This window comes from Brienomyrus brachyistius, unplaced genomic scaffold (genome assembly GCF_023856365.1).
Source record: "Brienomyrus brachyistius isolate T26 unplaced genomic scaffold, BBRACH_0.4 scaffold27, whole genome shotgun sequence".
Classification (NCBI taxonomy): domain Eukaryota; kingdom Metazoa; phylum Chordata; class Actinopteri; order Osteoglossiformes; family Mormyridae; genus Brienomyrus; species Brienomyrus brachyistius.
Window position 1 is genome coordinate 194,552 of NW_026042306.1, and position 16,877 is coordinate 211,428.

Consider the following 16,877-nt stretch of genomic DNA (forward strand, 5'->3'; position numbering starts at 1 on the left):
TCAGATTGTCCGTCGCCTATCTGAACCAATCAGATTGTCCGTCGCCTATCTGAACCAATCAGATCGTCCGTCGTCTATCTGAACCAATCAGATTGTTTTTCTTACACAAAAAATTATTCCGTTTTCAAAACACTTTTGTGCAAGAAATGCTCCCATGAGCCTGTGTTTAGTGCCTACAGAGGTCTTCTTTTTGCCACTGGTACAGGAGAGTACGGGTCCCACCTTGCCACAGCCAGGCACCTCCACGCTATCGACGGGCCGCGGAATCTCGATGGAGCGCACGTTGCCGTACTTGCAACACTCCTCCCGGATGTCCTCCAGGATCTCCTCGTAGTCCTCGTCGTCCACCAGCTCCTCGGGCATGACCATGTTGAGGAGGCACAGCACCTCCGTGGGCATGCCGGAGCTCTGCAGCCGCTGCAGCCCTGGAACCTGCAGCGTCACCGGCGTCTCGATGATGGCCGTCTGTCCCGGGGGGCGACAAGAGTGTCAGATACCCCCTGATCGTCCAATCGTCTCGAGTAACAGCGAGAAATTTACATGGACCCAAATAAACCCAAGAAATAGGGGCATTAAGCTTCCTGGGAGGCACCCAGGAACCAAGTTGGGTTTAGGACATCAGAAAGGCGGCAGCCGAGGGCAAATACTCACAGCGTTGGCATTCTTAGCCCCCACGCTTGCCCGCTGGACGATGAGCTTCTTGTCTCCGAGCTGCATGCCATTGAGTCCAGCCACGGCCTGCGGGATGCATCCCACACAAGCGTCAGCAATTCCATCCGGAAGCCCCGAGTCACCCCAGACCTTCCAGCTGCTGCCCCACCTCACGCACCTGGTCAGTGGCACTGATGTCCACGTATTCACAGAAAGCATAACCCTTAGACAGTGACGTGGCACTGTCCTTCACAAGGTTGAAGGCCTTAAGAGGTCCGAACGACGTCAAGAGTTCCTTCACCTGGGCAAGAGGAGGAGACGCGGGGGGGCGATTAGCCCAACAGTCCAGGCACGGCGCCTCGCTAGAAATGCTAATCTTAACTGTGGGAGAAGCAGCATGTTAAACTTTGCAAAACGACATGAGGAAACAGTGAAGACATCAGGAAAATGGCTTTATGACAAGTGGCTCGACATTACGGTGCAACACTAGAGCTCAAAGCCCCCTGTGCCCTTTCTGCATGACTTACTTACTGGGAGCGTACAAAAGTAACTATTTTGATTCTTGTCAATGAATGATAACACAGATTCCCCCCCCCATCCTACAGCATATACAACACAACTGAATTCCTAATCAAGTTCTCTGATAATTCCAACTACGAATTTTGAAATATGGACCGAGTTGCATCTGATTTTAAGGGCCACAATAATTAAGCTAGATGGTATATAAAAAAAAAACTAAATAAAAACAGCTAATTATATGTTAAGTGTTCCATGTATACAATGTGGAGGGGGGGGGGGCGACTCGGCAGAACACAAACCCAGCCGAATCACTGACTTCCTGTTCTTAAAACCAAGAACCACATTGGTGCAGTTAATTAGAGGGACAAAGCCTACAGGAGATAAACTCACAGGTAAAGCTAAGAGCCGCCACAGGGTCCTGCTAAAGGGGCCACGGCTTGAAGCCAAACAGGACGAAATAGCTCTGCTAACATCATTCCTCACTTATTCTACAGGAATCTACTGTAAAGCCGCATTAACCACTGACTTCAGAAAGGAGTCACCTGGGACACTGGCAGCCACAAGAGGGCGCTACCTCCTACCTTCTCTTAGGGGCAAAAAAAAAAAAAAATCAAATTTATACCCTGTGATCAGCATAATAAGTCTCTCCCCAGCCTTCAACCCCCAAAAAAAGGACCCCATATGCTTAAGAGCACTCCAGGACAGAGCCCCCCCACAGGGGCAGGCCGTCGACAGGGAGGATATCCGTGCGAGGGACGGAATGTCTTACTTGCCTTGTGTTACATGTTGGCATGGCAGCAGTAGGTCAGTACTACTGAACAAATTATGAGCGAAGACTTAACGATCTTACAGGCCCCTAGCTGGGGACAAAGTGGGGAACAAAAATGAAAGAGCTGTAAGTATCAAAGCGGTAGCAGGGACTGCAAAAAAAATGTAAACACCAGGATACAAGCAGCGGTTTCCATTTCACCTGTCTATGGCACATTTACTGGCTTTGACGTGAAATACATTAACAGTTCTGCTGGATTCAAACTCTCTCCCCCCAGTGCTGCTTTGGTACAGCCTTCCTCTTGACTTGGATTACATGTGACTCACACTGGATAAGAAAGATTACGATGACAATCCGAAAAGGAGGAAAAAAATCAAAGAAAAACAAACTGACTGCACTTCTCACTTACCTTTCACTGAAACCGCGATCACTATCTTGTGGGCTGAGTCTTGCCATTTTTAACAGTTTAGGCTAAAGTGAGTGGGACACCGGAGCTCAAAATGTTACAATGCAGGGGTGGACGCAAAACGTTTTGCGATTAACTTTTGCAAAATAAATAGGTAAACTATTAAATGCCTGTATGGATTATGTCTATAATGGGCCGATTTCAGTGGGGTGGCGATATAGGAAGAAAAAAAAAAAATCATAAAAGATGCTAATGAGAAGTAGAAAATGTCTAAAATGTGACCCTTTCAACACTTTCAGAGTAAGACGACCTCATCTGTGCATGTTGTTATGGTAATATTATCCATCACTGACGTCATAACAGAATAGGGCATGGGGCACGATGTGAAAACTCCAGTGAAGCTGATAATCGTTCACCGGGAAAAAGGTCCGAAGTATTTTCTGCCTTTCGAGCGACACAGCAATGTAGGGAACGATTCTTCCGCAGCTCCCCATCGCTGTTAACGGGATGTGAAGTCATCGTTCTCAGTGTGCGGACATGGACGTGAGACACGGCACGTCTGCGAATACTGAAGCGTTTGGGGACTTGGTCGATCTCCCCCACATTTCAAGCACAGTCTATGGTAGTGTTTCCCAGCCCAGTCCTCGGGGGTACCCCCCCGGTCAGTCCACGTTTTTGCTTCCTCTCAGCACACCTGTACCAGGTATTCGGTGTTCCTGATTGGCTGGGAGCTAGGAGGGAGCGAAAATGTGGACAGTCGGCGGTTCCCCGAGGACTGGGATTGGGCAAACACAGGTGTACGGCAATGTGGAGGTATTCGTCAGTTAGGTGACGCGCAGATGACTCGATTTTAAATTTTCATGCAGCAAAACGACGCGGCTGATTCATCCGACTAACACTCAGCAATTAACCCGATATACAAATATTCCAGGGTACCCAGCAACAGGCAGCACAGGGACTGGCTACGTGACTGGTTTGGCAAGCCGCCAGCTGTAAGGCACGTTTCCCAAAGCCTTTGTTGCTAATAAGGTTATTTGCTAACAACATTAGATAACAACTGAATGGTTCCAACTATGCAAGTCGATAACATGAGGTTTTGGGAAACGTACCTTTTACATTAGCGGGGTCTCAATATCTTCATAATTTACAGCTGGATAAACAATGAGCGTAATGTAACTGTCAACTCATTACCTACATGTCTAATAAATGTTTAATAAATCCCATGAATATCTTTAAAAAAAAAAAAAAAAAAACCTCAAATGTGCGGCTATTTTCAGCAGCTAGCTTTAAACATGATGCTGACATTTGACCCCCCAGTATCTTGTAATGAATTTTAAGCGGTGAGGTAACTTTGACAGGCTTTCTTTTCCTACTAATCAGTTACACAGAGACGAGTGTTTATTTTATGTATGTATGTGCGTGCGCGTGCGTGCGTGCGTGCGTGTGCGTGTGTGTGCATGCCTGCTTGAGTTCCACGTGCAGCAGTGGGACAGAAACACAGGAGGGTTGTGGGTCGGCTCCCCGGCGACAGAGACTGAGGGCGGGGTACCTGATCGTCACTGAGATAGTTGGGCAGGCCTCCGACAAAGAGCTTGTGTGGCGAGTCTGGAACCACGGTGGAGACGACCCCTGCAGACAGAGCGGCACGGCGCCCAAAGCCGGCCGATCACAGCAAACCGTCAACATGCCGGATAATGACCACGAGCAAACGGCGCGAGTGAAATAAGCCAACTTCAAATCAGTATGACGTCGTTATCTCCTATATAATATCAGATAAATGTAACTCCAGCAAAAAAATACCTAAATACTGGGGCAGTTTGACGACTGTTTTTTGTCTCTCCCATCTTGCTCTCCATGGGAGATGCTGACACATGCAGCACCAGTCAAAAGTATGGACACACCTGCTCTTAATGCATTTGTCTCTATTTTAGCTGTTATTCACCTTATAGTAAAAGGCCTTTGGGCATGGAAGTTATGCATATGAAGTACTGCAAAGACAAAATTTTTGTCTCTTCAAAATAGGAGCCATTGGCTTCGATGACAGCATTGCGGACTCAACCAGCTAACATATGTACCCACCTGGACCGTTTCTCCAACAGTCCTCGAGTTTCCACAAGTTCTGCGCGCAAGCTGGCTACCTTACTCTTACTCTCATCCAACTGATCCCAAACCAGCTCTATAGAGTTTAGGTTGGGGGGCTGTGGGGACCATCTCTTTCCTAGTTCACAAGGTAATAAGCTACTTGCATAACCTTCAAGGTGGGCTTTGGGTCATTATCTTGCTGAAAAACAAGTCATTTTCAGTAGGTGTGTCCAGAATTTTTAACTAGAATAGGAGCCAGCAACCCTAGAACAATTTGGGGGTTAGGGTCCTTGCTCAAGGGCCCAGTGGTGAAATCACTCTGCCAACCCTGCCAACCAGCAACCTTCTTTTCATGGGCAAACATCACAGAGCCACACAACACCCCTATGTTAACAGTAAGAAGTGAGTGACTGAGCTGTGTGTGTGTGTGTGTGGCTCAGCTGGTTAGGATGCCAGCGTTATCATCAGAAGATCACTGGTTCACATCACTGGTGATCACACCACTGGGCCGGCGAGTTTGCTCTAGGGACAGGCTGACCCTGATTTCTCAAAAAAAAAAAAAAAAAAAAACATTCTTCACTTTGGATAAAACTGTCTGCTAAATATTTACAACATTAAGTAAATAAAAGTGAAAGTCTCCCTCTTTATATGACAAGACATCCGCAGCTTGCGAAGGACAGTCAGTCCGTAACGAGTACAAAAAACTGGCCTTGCCGATCGGCTCTTCAAAGGTAAATAAAGATTAAGGTTATGACGGCGACAAGCAAAACGGACCTGGTACGTGGAAGGCGGGCTGCTCTGAGATGCCAGGCAGGGGGCGATAGTCGTGGGGCCGCCTGATTTTTAACGACTGACCCTGGAAAATGATGCCGTCGAAGGCCATTGCCTGCGTGGTCTCATCCACGGACCGAAACTAGGGCAGAACGAAGAACGTCGTTAATCAGGGAAGGCTGCGGTCTCCGCCTGGACACAGCAGCCATTAGGCAGGAAAGACTCTTACTTCAAGGAAGGCAAAGTTCTTGTCCTGGTTTATCTGAACAGCGAGGACGGGATTGGTGGGACCTTGACATAAGCCAGCCAATCGCATCTGGGTATTGAAGAAATCCGCCATGGCCTCCTAAAAAGACAGGCAGACACACTGAATGAAGACAGGCAGACGTCTGAAGACATCAAAACAGGCAAACGAGAAAAAAAATGACTGACAAGTCTAGTACATTTATCTATTTATTTTGCGGACACTTTCATCCAAAGCAACATACATTTCATTGAAGAAGCAGGACCAGACAGTTCCTAGAGCAAATAGTGCTTAAGGGCTGCGCTCGGGGGCCCAATGGTGAAATCACTCTGCTGCCCAAGGGATTTGAACCAACAACCTTCTTGTGACCGGCTCAGTGTCCTAACTCACTGAGCTACACATGACACCAGTATGCATGACAGAAGGCAACGCGGGACTTTGCCTGGACTCACCTCCGTCAGGCCGAAGGGGATGTTGCCGACATAAAGCCGCCTGGCCTGCCGGGTCATCTGGCTGCCGACCATCGGCACCTGGGTGGGCGTCACTGCCACGCCGCTGGTGGTGGATGTTGCCAGTAAAGCTATCGTGGGGATCTGCCCTGCAGCTGTGGGGAGGAGAAAGGGCTTCAAGACCCCAACCAGGGACGGCCAGAACATCCGGATCGTCGCCTTCATTTGCTTCTAACCCCTAGGTTTAAGCTCTCTTCACACTGTCTGAAATCATCCCAAGTGTTATTCCCTCTTTGACCAGCAGGGGGGAGGAGGGCACTCCAGAATAAATGCTTTCATTGCAACCAATATACCATAACCTTGCAATACTGAACTAGCACACATGGAAGCGTCGCATCCAAACCTTGCATTGCCTTGTACTGCATGGGGGTGATGTGCTCGAATCCCGGAGGGGGAACATCCCAGTACTTGTATGTCCTTTTCTTACGGCTTCTCCGAGGAGAGTAGCTGCCCAAACACAAAACAGAAGGTTGTTTTCCCCAAACAATACAGTGTAAACACTCAGAATCTGGCAAAAACAAACAGATGGCAGAATGTTTACATTTAACTTTGGATCGCAGGCAGTTTAAGGTCATGAGGGTGTGACCATGCGCCACTTTTTAGGCTGGCTTTGAGGTCCCATCGCTATGGCGGGGGCTACTTATAAACGCCAGTTAAAATTTAATATGGGTACAGTCCCCCTTCCCACCACGAAGAAACCAATTGGTTGATTGTGAAAGAAACTTGTTAAGAGGCCTCAAACCATGCTAGATATCAGCTTCAGTGCCTGTAACCGGGACCGTGAGGGGGGGTACCTGTGCTTCTTGTGCTCGCGTGAGCTGCTCCGTCGGTCACGACCCTTGCGGTCGCGGCTGCTGCTGCGCTTCTCGTGACTCCGCCCCCTGGAGTCCTTGCTCCAGCGGCGGTGCTTCTCGCCACGGCTCAGAGACCGGCTGCGGCTACGCTTCTTGTGTCGCTCCTTCTCCCGCTCTGGGGGACGACACCGTGGTACCAGTGAGACGGTGGGCGGAGCGACATGACTGCCCCCCTACCATCCATTTCGATAAATCCAAGATGTGTAACTCAGAGGGATTATGAATGTGTGTCCGGATGGTTGTGGGTTTGAAGCCCATGAGTCACAGAGTAATCATATTACCAACTTCCCTGGGGTGCTGGATGCTGACTGACCCAGCGCTATGCCTTAAAAGTCACTTACGGAGACCAAGATGTGGTACGGGGTCTAACTCCCCAGTTTCCTCACCAGAATGAAGCACCTCCATTCAATTCACATATTCAATCACACCCTCCTGAAACAAACACACCCATCTCTCAATGGCTAATAATTTCAAGGGCACAAGGACATCCCCTTGAATGTCAGTCTGTTGTGAAACAATAAAAACATAACCAGACTAATTAATGATATAGGAGCACAGTGGTGAGTACAGTTGCCTCACGCCTCCGAGTCTGGAGGCCTGAATTTTGCCTCTGCTCTCTGTATGGGGAATTTGCCTGGAATAGGCTCCAGGGGAGCCTGACTAAGATAACTGGTTGGACGATGGATGGGTAATTAATATCGTTTCAATCTGACAGACAGCACTTTATTAAACTAGCAATAAAATATCACCTTTCTATCCCAGCAGGTCCTTCATATAGAAGCTTAAATAAATCCCTGAAGGTGCAGTTTTCAGTGAAGCATTTAAACGCAGGTGCTGCTCGAGGAATCAGCTTCATGCATCAGTTATAACAGCGTTACGGTAATGCACCGCTGCAAAAGTACAGACACGGAGCGGCCAATGCATCTTACGTAAATCGGTAATAACCAATTACCGCAATCGCAGGCATAGTCAGAGCGCAGATATGAATGACTGGAACTGCTAGTTTATCAAACACGGCGGCACTTAGTGCTCGTCTAGCCGAATCAGGTCGTTTCGAATGACATTTTAGTGATTTAGTGATAAGGAGCTGATATGACAAGATTGCCATTTGATAGGTACATAAATCAATCCTACTTTCGACTCCGTTGTAACGCATGTTGTATATTTCAGTTGCGTTAGTATGGCTTAAGTTTATTCAGTTTACTGGATTCTCTGCACTTTAATGAAGTTATATGTGTATTGTTATATAACTGTACATCATTGTTAGTTACTGCTATCCGCTGTAAAGGTAGATACAGGTGCAAGACTTTGCAATAACGACCTAAAAGCAGTTGTTATGATTCCAGGGAACGCGGCTGATTTTTAGAGTCTATACATCATGAAGAAACGGCGATCGTGTGAGAAAGACTTATTCTGTACGGATGACAGGGCCAGCATTTCGGACCCAAGGGAAAGGCTATTGTGCATCGGAAAGAGACAAAATCATATCATTATATAGAAAACTCGTCGTAGTATTTAAAAACCAAGTAACTAACACTGTTATTAAGTGCGGACTTTAAATCAAGTGGTCGCGGTCGTTTTTATTTGCATAAAACTTTAAACGTGATCTTGAAAATATAACGCTTGCAACAAACATCCATGCATAGTGTGTTACTGCGAATGAAAATACGCGGGTCGCAATTTATGATCCAAGTGTATAATGGTAAATAATTAAATAAATAAAACCGCAGGCTTTCACATCGAGTGCACCCCAATAACGTTTCATTGAAATGTCCATGTTATGTACGCCGGGCACTGATGGATGCAGGCCTAGCGATCTCTATAACAATGCCAAGCAAAGAATGTCACTGATTTACCAAAGCGGTCAGTTTTCGGGGATCCTGCGGCAGCTGGGAGAAGAAGAATCGGGCAGGTTTCAGAATCGGCGAGCGCTCGGATAAAAGGCACCGATTTCCCAGCCGCGCTTTTCTTTTCGGAACCAGCAGAAGTGCCCTCCGCACCATCCTCGGCGCTAGGACACGCCGGCCACTTTATTACCCTAAAACAGGGAGCATACACCGATCTTCAAAGCCAAACTTACCTTGCCGATTTTCGCTTAACTGCTTCTCAAACTCATCGAAATCGGACATTTTTCAGTCCGTACTAAAGACGTATTGCAAAATAAGCAGAGGTCCAACAGTAGGCCTTTGAATGGGCTACAGGCTGCATTGGGTTCTGCTGCTTTTTCTTCCGAGTCGCCTGCCCCTCCTCCCCCGAAGTCATCGGCTCTTCCTCGGTTGTATCACACACAGGTTCGGAAACATTCGATGCGCATTACCGTCCCCTCCTGCACTGGAGGGTTAAGGACAACGTGATTATATCGAACCAAAATTGAAATGTGCAAGTTGACTTTCCTAGTTATACGTCTTCATTTTTATTCTGGGTTTAACAACCATGAGTTTATGACGTATTTTACATGATTAGTTGGCGACTGGACCTTATTGTTTATATCTCTTATTAAGGATCCATCCATCCATACATCAATTATCAAAACCACACACTTACAATCCGAGTCTAGTTTCATATGCTGCGCTGCTGAGCGACCCGCAGAATATTATGCATGAGTACAAGTCACAAGCCCCGTTTCCACTAACACGGGGCCGGTTCTAGCTTGGTGCCTTTTGAGACCGAGGCAAAAAGATGCAGACTCTCCCCGTCGGGGAATCGAACCCCGGTCTCCCGCGTGACAGGCGGGGATACTCACCACTATACTAACGAGGAGATGTACGCGCACTACTTTTACATCTTCAAGATAAACAGCGGATGACTACTAACATTTGCGAGTAATCAATGACTGAGCTTCATGTCATGACCATGGTGCTCAAGAGAAGAAAAAATACATAATGTACGTCCACTGATACCAGAACAACCATATAGCTTTATACTAAGACGATGATTAAACGGAAAATTCCTTTACAAAACACTGCCACAAAATCATAGTTTCGCAATATTACATCGTGCAACGGGACACAGTGTAAGTACGTGAAGTCGGTAATTAAATCAAGAAAAAAAAGTGAGAGGAAAAGAATACTTTTCTATTATCATATTTTTCTAACTGGCCAAACTGAGTCATATTTTGATTATACACACTAACAGAAAAACAGTGCAAATCTCCGGTAGTCCGTTTCACTTGCGCTCCGCTATGGGGCAGTAACAAGCAGAGCTTAAGTGTGGAAGGAAAAAAAAAACACAGGACAGCATCAATCCCAACTTCACAAACGCCGGAGATCGAGATGCTGTAAGCATGACAATTAACATCTTTATCCAAGGGAACAGCTGCAAGACACAGATGCCGCGCCTAACAAAGGTAGGATCGATTCCGAAGTTCAGGCATTTACAGACGCGGACTCTTCTGGAGTTGATTTTTTTCGGGAGATACGCATCAACTTCAAAAGTATGAACCGCATTATATCTATATCTGTTATGACGTTGTAGCTATTGATACTGATGCATCACAAAAATAATTTAAATGTTTTTTCATTCTGACATATGTTCGTTCGGACGAGGATTTTATTATATGAGATAAGTTTTAAATGAAAACTTTTTTTAATCTATATGATTAATTCTCGAATCTAAGCCAGACTTCACATAAATCATTCATTCATAAATATAATGGAACATACAACATCCAGGTATCCATGAAATTTATGATCAGGCTATACGTTTGTGATAACAACAAAACAACACAACATGTATATTTACAATATATGGGCCTATTGTTTAATATTGCCTCCAAATTATAGCCAGACAATAACGCAATAGGCCGACATCAAACTATTTTCATGTAAAACAAAAGTGCTGGCAGTTTGCTTGTGCTTACAGACCCCGCCTTGAGCCCATCCAGAAAGATCCCAAAAATAACCGACAAGCAAAGGTTGTAACAATCTGAGCATGTTTAGTTTAATGTAATCAGGAGCCGAATTAATAACGCGAATAAATGATCAAACCGAAAGTCTGTAGTCGGGAATATCCGATAACGTCTTTGACGTGCAGTTAAGATAGTCAGAGGAAAAACCTTGTAGTTTACTTATATATATGCCTAAATATATGAGTGTGTCTCTCCGGTGATTTAATGATGAATATAACGATTACATATCAAATCACACATTAAGCAATTATTATATTACTAGGTTGAACGTTTTCACTATGTCTGTCGTCACCTTGATTTCACGATTTTGACTATTCTTCTTATCCCAGATTGAACAAGTCATTGTGGCGATGCAAGATCCCGACATGGGGATAAAGATGAAGAATCAAAGACTGTTAATCACAGTGATTCCACATGCGATGACAGGTGCACGATACATATTTTACTTTTTAAAAATAATTTTTCGTGCCGCCCGGGTTGTCTTACACCCGGCCGTGCAGTGTCCCGGGGGGCGGGTCCTAATGGTCATTTAAGCCCTTCACAGGAAAGCCCATACATCGGCGGTCTTCGGGAATCCTGTGCATTAAGACTGTCATCGATCTCCTTGCGCTCATATTTATTTATGTAATTTATTTATCGAGTTCAGCGTTTTTGATTTATGACGGCTTAATGCATTTCTCGACTCTAACTAGATGCCTTCCTCGCTATGCCTTCCCAGGAAATGATATCGTGGAGTGGCTAATTCAGAAGTACTCCATCATGGAAGAAGGTAGGGCCGAGAAGTATGTAGGGAAGCGTTACCTGGTGCTCTTATGTGAGGTTAATCGATTGTTTTTTTCCCTTCGTGACGACGATGGCGCCCCTGCTGGCGAAAGACGTCATCAGGTTTTTTTTTTTTTGTAATAAAATAACAGAAATAAACGAGTCTTTTGAATAATAAATACAAATGAAGTAATAGAATTTGTCATCCATACAACAGATTAGCCTAGCTGCATTTATGTGTAAGCATATGCAATTCACGTGTCTGACAGAAGCATGTTCTGTTCCATTGATATTGCTGAGCCTGTGAATTAATAAATGTCAGAATTGAGCTTGTCCATAACATAGACACCCCATTCGCCTGAAGCTTTTGGGATTTTCTTCCCCTGGCGTCAATTTATCTGCTGAATTATTTATCTTTCTGCTGAGAGGCTATTAGTACAAATAATCTGTAGGCCAGTCCCGAGTCGCGCCGCTACGCATGCTGAGCTGTACGGTTTGATAGTCCCGATGCAAACTTCGCTGATAGCCAGAGGCAGTCAGTCATGCCTGGAGAAATATCGCTATCCGTCTCCCTCATTATGCACTTCTGCAAGACGCTGTTGTCCTGAATTCCCGGGCGATGCAGATGAGGTTTTAAATAGCAAGGGAGCAGATTTCCCTGATTTACAGCCCAGATTGGAAAAGAAGTCGGAATGGAAAGGAGGGGACTTTTAGGCAGTAGATGGCAGATGCATTAACAGACTTGAATGGGCAAAAAACCTGTTGCCCCGGTAAGCAGTTACCCCTCCCTGTAAACACTAGGCTTCCCCCTAGCAGCGCTGTTGCTGCGCCGGTCTGAAACCCCCGGGAGCGCCTGACTGCCAATGGCCGCGGAGGCAGCCGGAAAGTGGAAAGTCCCAATTACTCGTAATTAATTATAGTTCCGATGAGGAATGCACCATCCCCGCGGCTTATTCTGTGCACCATGTCAACGTTTTTTCCAGTTACTTGCTATACCGTAAAATAAAATATAATATGCCTACTCAGTTTCTAGTTATCGTGTGTTCTACTGTATTCCACTGACAAAAATTTAGAGAATTACTATGCCTAAATCTGGGCTACGAGTAGTGGATTTGTTTGAGCTTTGAGTAGTTTACGTGGAAATGAGTGACCACTTTGTGTGTTTTCAGAGGCACTTCATGTGGGGAATCTGATCGTGAAGCACGGCTACATTTACCCCCTAAAGGACCCCAGGACGCTCGTCCTGCGGCCCGACGAGACGCCGTATCGCTTCCAGGTAACCTAAAACCACGGTTTCTTCAGATGGAGGGCAGCGCGAGAGGGTGGTGGCCATGTGGGGGGGCACGCATATCGAAACTATTCGTTGGAGAGACTGCGGAATTACCGTGTAGGACAGTATTTCTCAATCTGGTCCGGGCTCCAGAGCTGAGAGGGTGCAAAAACGTAGACTGTCTGGTAGGGAGCTGGGAGGGAGCAAAAACGTGGATCATCTGTGTGTCGCCGAGGACCGGATTGGGAAACACTGATGTATGAGAACCAATGCCAGTTAAAGTAGCAAAATGCCTTCCACCCGCCTTGTCCCTGACATGTTAAATCACAAAGCACCTTTGTCACGCTGCTTCTGAATAGTTTCAAATGACAGCATCTCCTTTTTGCTAGACTCCGTACTTCTGGAGCTCTCAGCAGTGGCCAGCCTCCGAGCTAGATTACGGTGATTACCAATTATTAATCATGTGCTCGCCTATTACATCATTACTTCCCTTTACTAGAATAATAGAAAAACACAGTTTCTTGCCATGTCTTTCTTTTGCTCTTCTAAAGCGATTTATTTGACTAAGAAGAATATCAGAAAGCAAGGGCAGCTGATAGACTATGAAAAGGTAAGAGAAAATTTTTATTTATGTACATTTCAATGCTATTCTTATTCGCTGGTCTGAAGCATTGCTTGATGAGATCATGTGATAGCTGAATGCTCATGGGAGTTTTACTTACACAAAATATTATGAGGGTAGAAGGAAAAATGATTGGTTCAGAGAGATAACCAATTAGATTGTACATGAGGTGGATCCGAGCAACTAGAGGAGGCAGGAGCAACCAATCAGATGTCTTGGTCCTGCCTCCTCTGCAATCTGATTGGTTATCTATCCGAACCAATCATTTTCCTTCTGCCCTCAGAACATTTTTGTGTAAGAAAACCTCCCACCAATTATGCACATAGTAGGATCGCACATAGACATCCACCAACTTGCCGCCATGTTGCGTCAGGGTCAACGCATTTTAGGTTCTCATCAGTAAGAGGGTTTGTGAATCCGACACTGCCAGCTGATATCCTGGGAGGGGTTCGGCCTGTGAGTCATAACGTGAACCCATGCAGCAACGCAGCCAGCCGTGCGACCTGGCAATGTCGCATTTAAACATCGTCTCCGCAGGACAGCTACAACATGTTGCACAAACGGATCAACCACACCTGGGACTTCGTGGTGATGCAGGCGAAGGAGCAGCTCAGGTAAACCCCACCCCAGCCCGGGAATACTGTCGCATCGAGCTATGAAATCAATTTCATAAATGCACACAAGGGGACAGATGAGAATGGATGAATAAATCTCGTATTAAGAGGATGATGATGTTACCTAAATTAAAAAGTAACATGGTGTGTGGTCATAATTTCCCTCCTATCTGTTAAATCAGACCTCAGCCTAAACACTAGAGTCGGAAATCCATTTCTAAGTGAAAAAGGAAACAGAAAAATGAAAACCCTACCTTGCAGTTCAGTGATTACCGCTATATGCTAATTACCCAGTATGCTTTCTGACTCTCCATCGACTGCTCTGCTCCTACCAGGGCAGCCAAACAGAGGCGCAAGGCGGACCGCATCGTGCTGGAATGTCAGGAACAGGCCTACTGGCTCGTCAACAGACCGCCAGTAAGCACCTCCCCCGAAACCCCTGACTCCCTACATCTGCCCCGGCGAAAACCCAGTATGCTGTGATTAGAGTAAAGCACACACTGGGTAAACCTGAACTCAATGCACCTTGGCAGCTCGAATATCGCCTCAGGCTGGGGGCGATTCTAGGATTTTTTTGAGGTTGTGGGGCAGAGTGGTGGCTCTGGGCCTAGGGATCTGTGCAAGCAAGTGGAAGGTTGTTGGTTCAAATCCTGTGAATGCCCAGAGTGATTCTACTCCGTTGGGCCTTTCAGCAAGGGCCTTAACCTGCAATTGCTTTGTCCTGGGTATGACATTAATCTACATGCAGGCCTGTTAGGAGATCCTTCAACTTACAGGGGAAACTTGGCAGGATTGGCAGGAAGGCATAGGCAGGGTCCCATTCCCCCACAGAGAGCTGGGGGGTTGTGCAGTTCTCTCCCACGACAACGGGTTTGTTCAATGAAGGAAGGCAAAGGAAACATCTGTAAGGACATATGGAACATTTCCGGTATAATTTTCGATCTCCGTCATCTCCAGAGCATTGAGCTCAGCAAAATTCACGGGGGGGGGGGGGGGGGGGGGAGTTTTATCTTCGTTAAGTAAGACACACAGAGTGTCTCCATGCATACTTTGTGGGGGAGGAATATATCACTTCAGGCCTGATAACCCACTACTGCTTCAGTGTGATCATGAAATATTTACTTAGCTGGGAAGAAGCCTATGTTCTGTGGGACGAGAGCTTTCAGAAGACAGACAGGACAGCAGGCTGCGGGAATGAGCAACTGCACCCTCGCTGAGTGTAATTTGGAGTTCATGAATAACACAGGAGAGTGGAGAATGAAAGTGTGGGACAGGAGCAGAGTGTGGTGTGTATCTGGCTTAATCCCGGCCGTCACTAGGGCCCCTTTCTGCTGGGTGCGCAGCATCTCTCAGGGCTAATAAGCATCAGCGTTTATGTGGGCCATTATCCCCATCCGGGGCGGCATCAGGAGGTGGGAATGGCAGCCACGCAGCTGCGGATCACATCCTAAATTCAGCTTATTTTGCAGATGTACCTTTTATTGAGACTAGAGCAGTTGGGGGTTTAGGGACTTCTCTCAGGGGTCCAGTGGTGATGTCACTCTGCTGACTGTGGGATTTAAACCGGCAACCTTCCAGTCATAGGCGGCGACTGCCAACCCGCTCAGCCACACACCACCTTCATTGATGAAACCCACCGTTTTGACGCCAATTAGACGGAAACACAGTTGAGCCAAAAACCACGCAGCGTAGGGCCCCCCAGTCAGGTGCTGCTCGTGTTTAAAAGGCAGGGACGCTCTGCACTCTGGTACGGCCAGGTGGACGGGGGAAGCTGGGGGGGGGGGGGGGGGATTAAAACCAGCAAATGACAAAATGGCCGCTTCCTGCCTCCTTTCTCTTTGCCCGAGAAACACGAGACGCATCGCTAAGACTGGTGATGCTTGGATCTGGGAGAGAGGAGTGCGAAGGGACTGGGAGACGGCCTGAAGCTAAAATGCAGACATGCTGTGTTTGCGTCTCCCCCCCCACCACCCCCCCACTTGTTGGGCCTTTTAAACGAGCTGGAAGAGGATCCCACCTCCGGAATACCGGATCCATTATCTGACCTCTATTCCTGCGGCTCAGGCTTAATGCTGCATGTTAGCGGAGAGATAATGGATGTAATTGCAAATAGCAGCGTAATAATTTGCCAAATAGTCTCTCTGCTGTTAAGTCCTGAGCTGATCTGAAGCACTTTAATTGGGATTTAAGGAAACCATGTTAAATCAGATTGCATTCAGTATCGACATTTGGTTAGTTTATTCTGTAAAGCAGGGTACCCCAGTCCTGATCATGGATACTGTGTCACCGACTGGCCCTCCAGGACCGAATGGTCCTTTTGGAAAGCTGTCACACTGTCCCCTACTGGGCAGTGTCGCCATGGGCTGTACCCAGTGGCATCATGGGAAATGTGACCAGTAGTGCTAAGGGGTATTAATGCAGCGTTAGACCGGCGTCAGTCTGCTTGAGAGAAACGAGCTCACTCTTCATCTGAAGTTCAGCTAAGGATTTCTCACCCTCTGATTTTCTGCAGCCGGGAACATTCAGCGTTCAAGAACAAGGCCCTGAGCGAAGGAACCGGCACAACTCCCGAGTCCAGCTGGTCTGAGCTTTTTATTAAGCATATACATTTTTTCCGTAATGCCAGTACCTGCTGTTTATCGCCTCTGTCAGTCACAGGACCGGATCCGGGCAAACAAGAGAGCCGCTCGGGGCCTAGATAAGATCAAAGTCATGAAGAAAAAATATGTATATTAATATCTATATATATATGGCAGCTATAGGCAGAATAGGCTGTTGCCTTGGGCCCCCAAATTACCCAAGGAAGTGAAGTGATAATCAGTGTTTTTGGTGGGAGGGCATCCGAGGGAAGCTCGTGTGTGAGTGTGACAGCACTTCGTTGTGCTCATCTTTCTGTC

General features: G+C 46.6%; 2 protein-coding genes across 2 annotated transcripts in view; both read right to left on the reverse strand.

The window, feature by feature from the left end:
- Window positions 1–16,877, reverse strand: part of LOC125721049 (H(+)/Cl(-) exchange transporter 7-like) — a 139,397-nt gene that overhangs the window by 104,101 nt on the left and 18,419 nt on the right. The gene's annotated exons all lie outside the window — the stretch shown is intronic.
- LOC125721050 (splicing factor U2AF 65 kDa subunit-like) lies at window positions 20–9,044 on the reverse strand. Its single transcript, XM_048996989.1, has 10 exons — window positions 8,886–9,044; window positions 6,746–6,920; window positions 6,295–6,398; window positions 5,895–6,046; window positions 5,428–5,544; window positions 5,202–5,340; window positions 3,895–3,974; window positions 830–952; window positions 652–738; window positions 20–465 (listed from the first exon to the last, which is right to left on the reverse strand). The coding sequence occupies exons 1-10, from the start codon at window positions 8,932–8,934 to the stop codon at window positions 88–90; spliced, it is 1,404 nt and encodes a 467-aa protein (XP_048852946.1). The 5' UTR covers window positions 8,935–9,044; the 3' UTR covers window positions 20–87.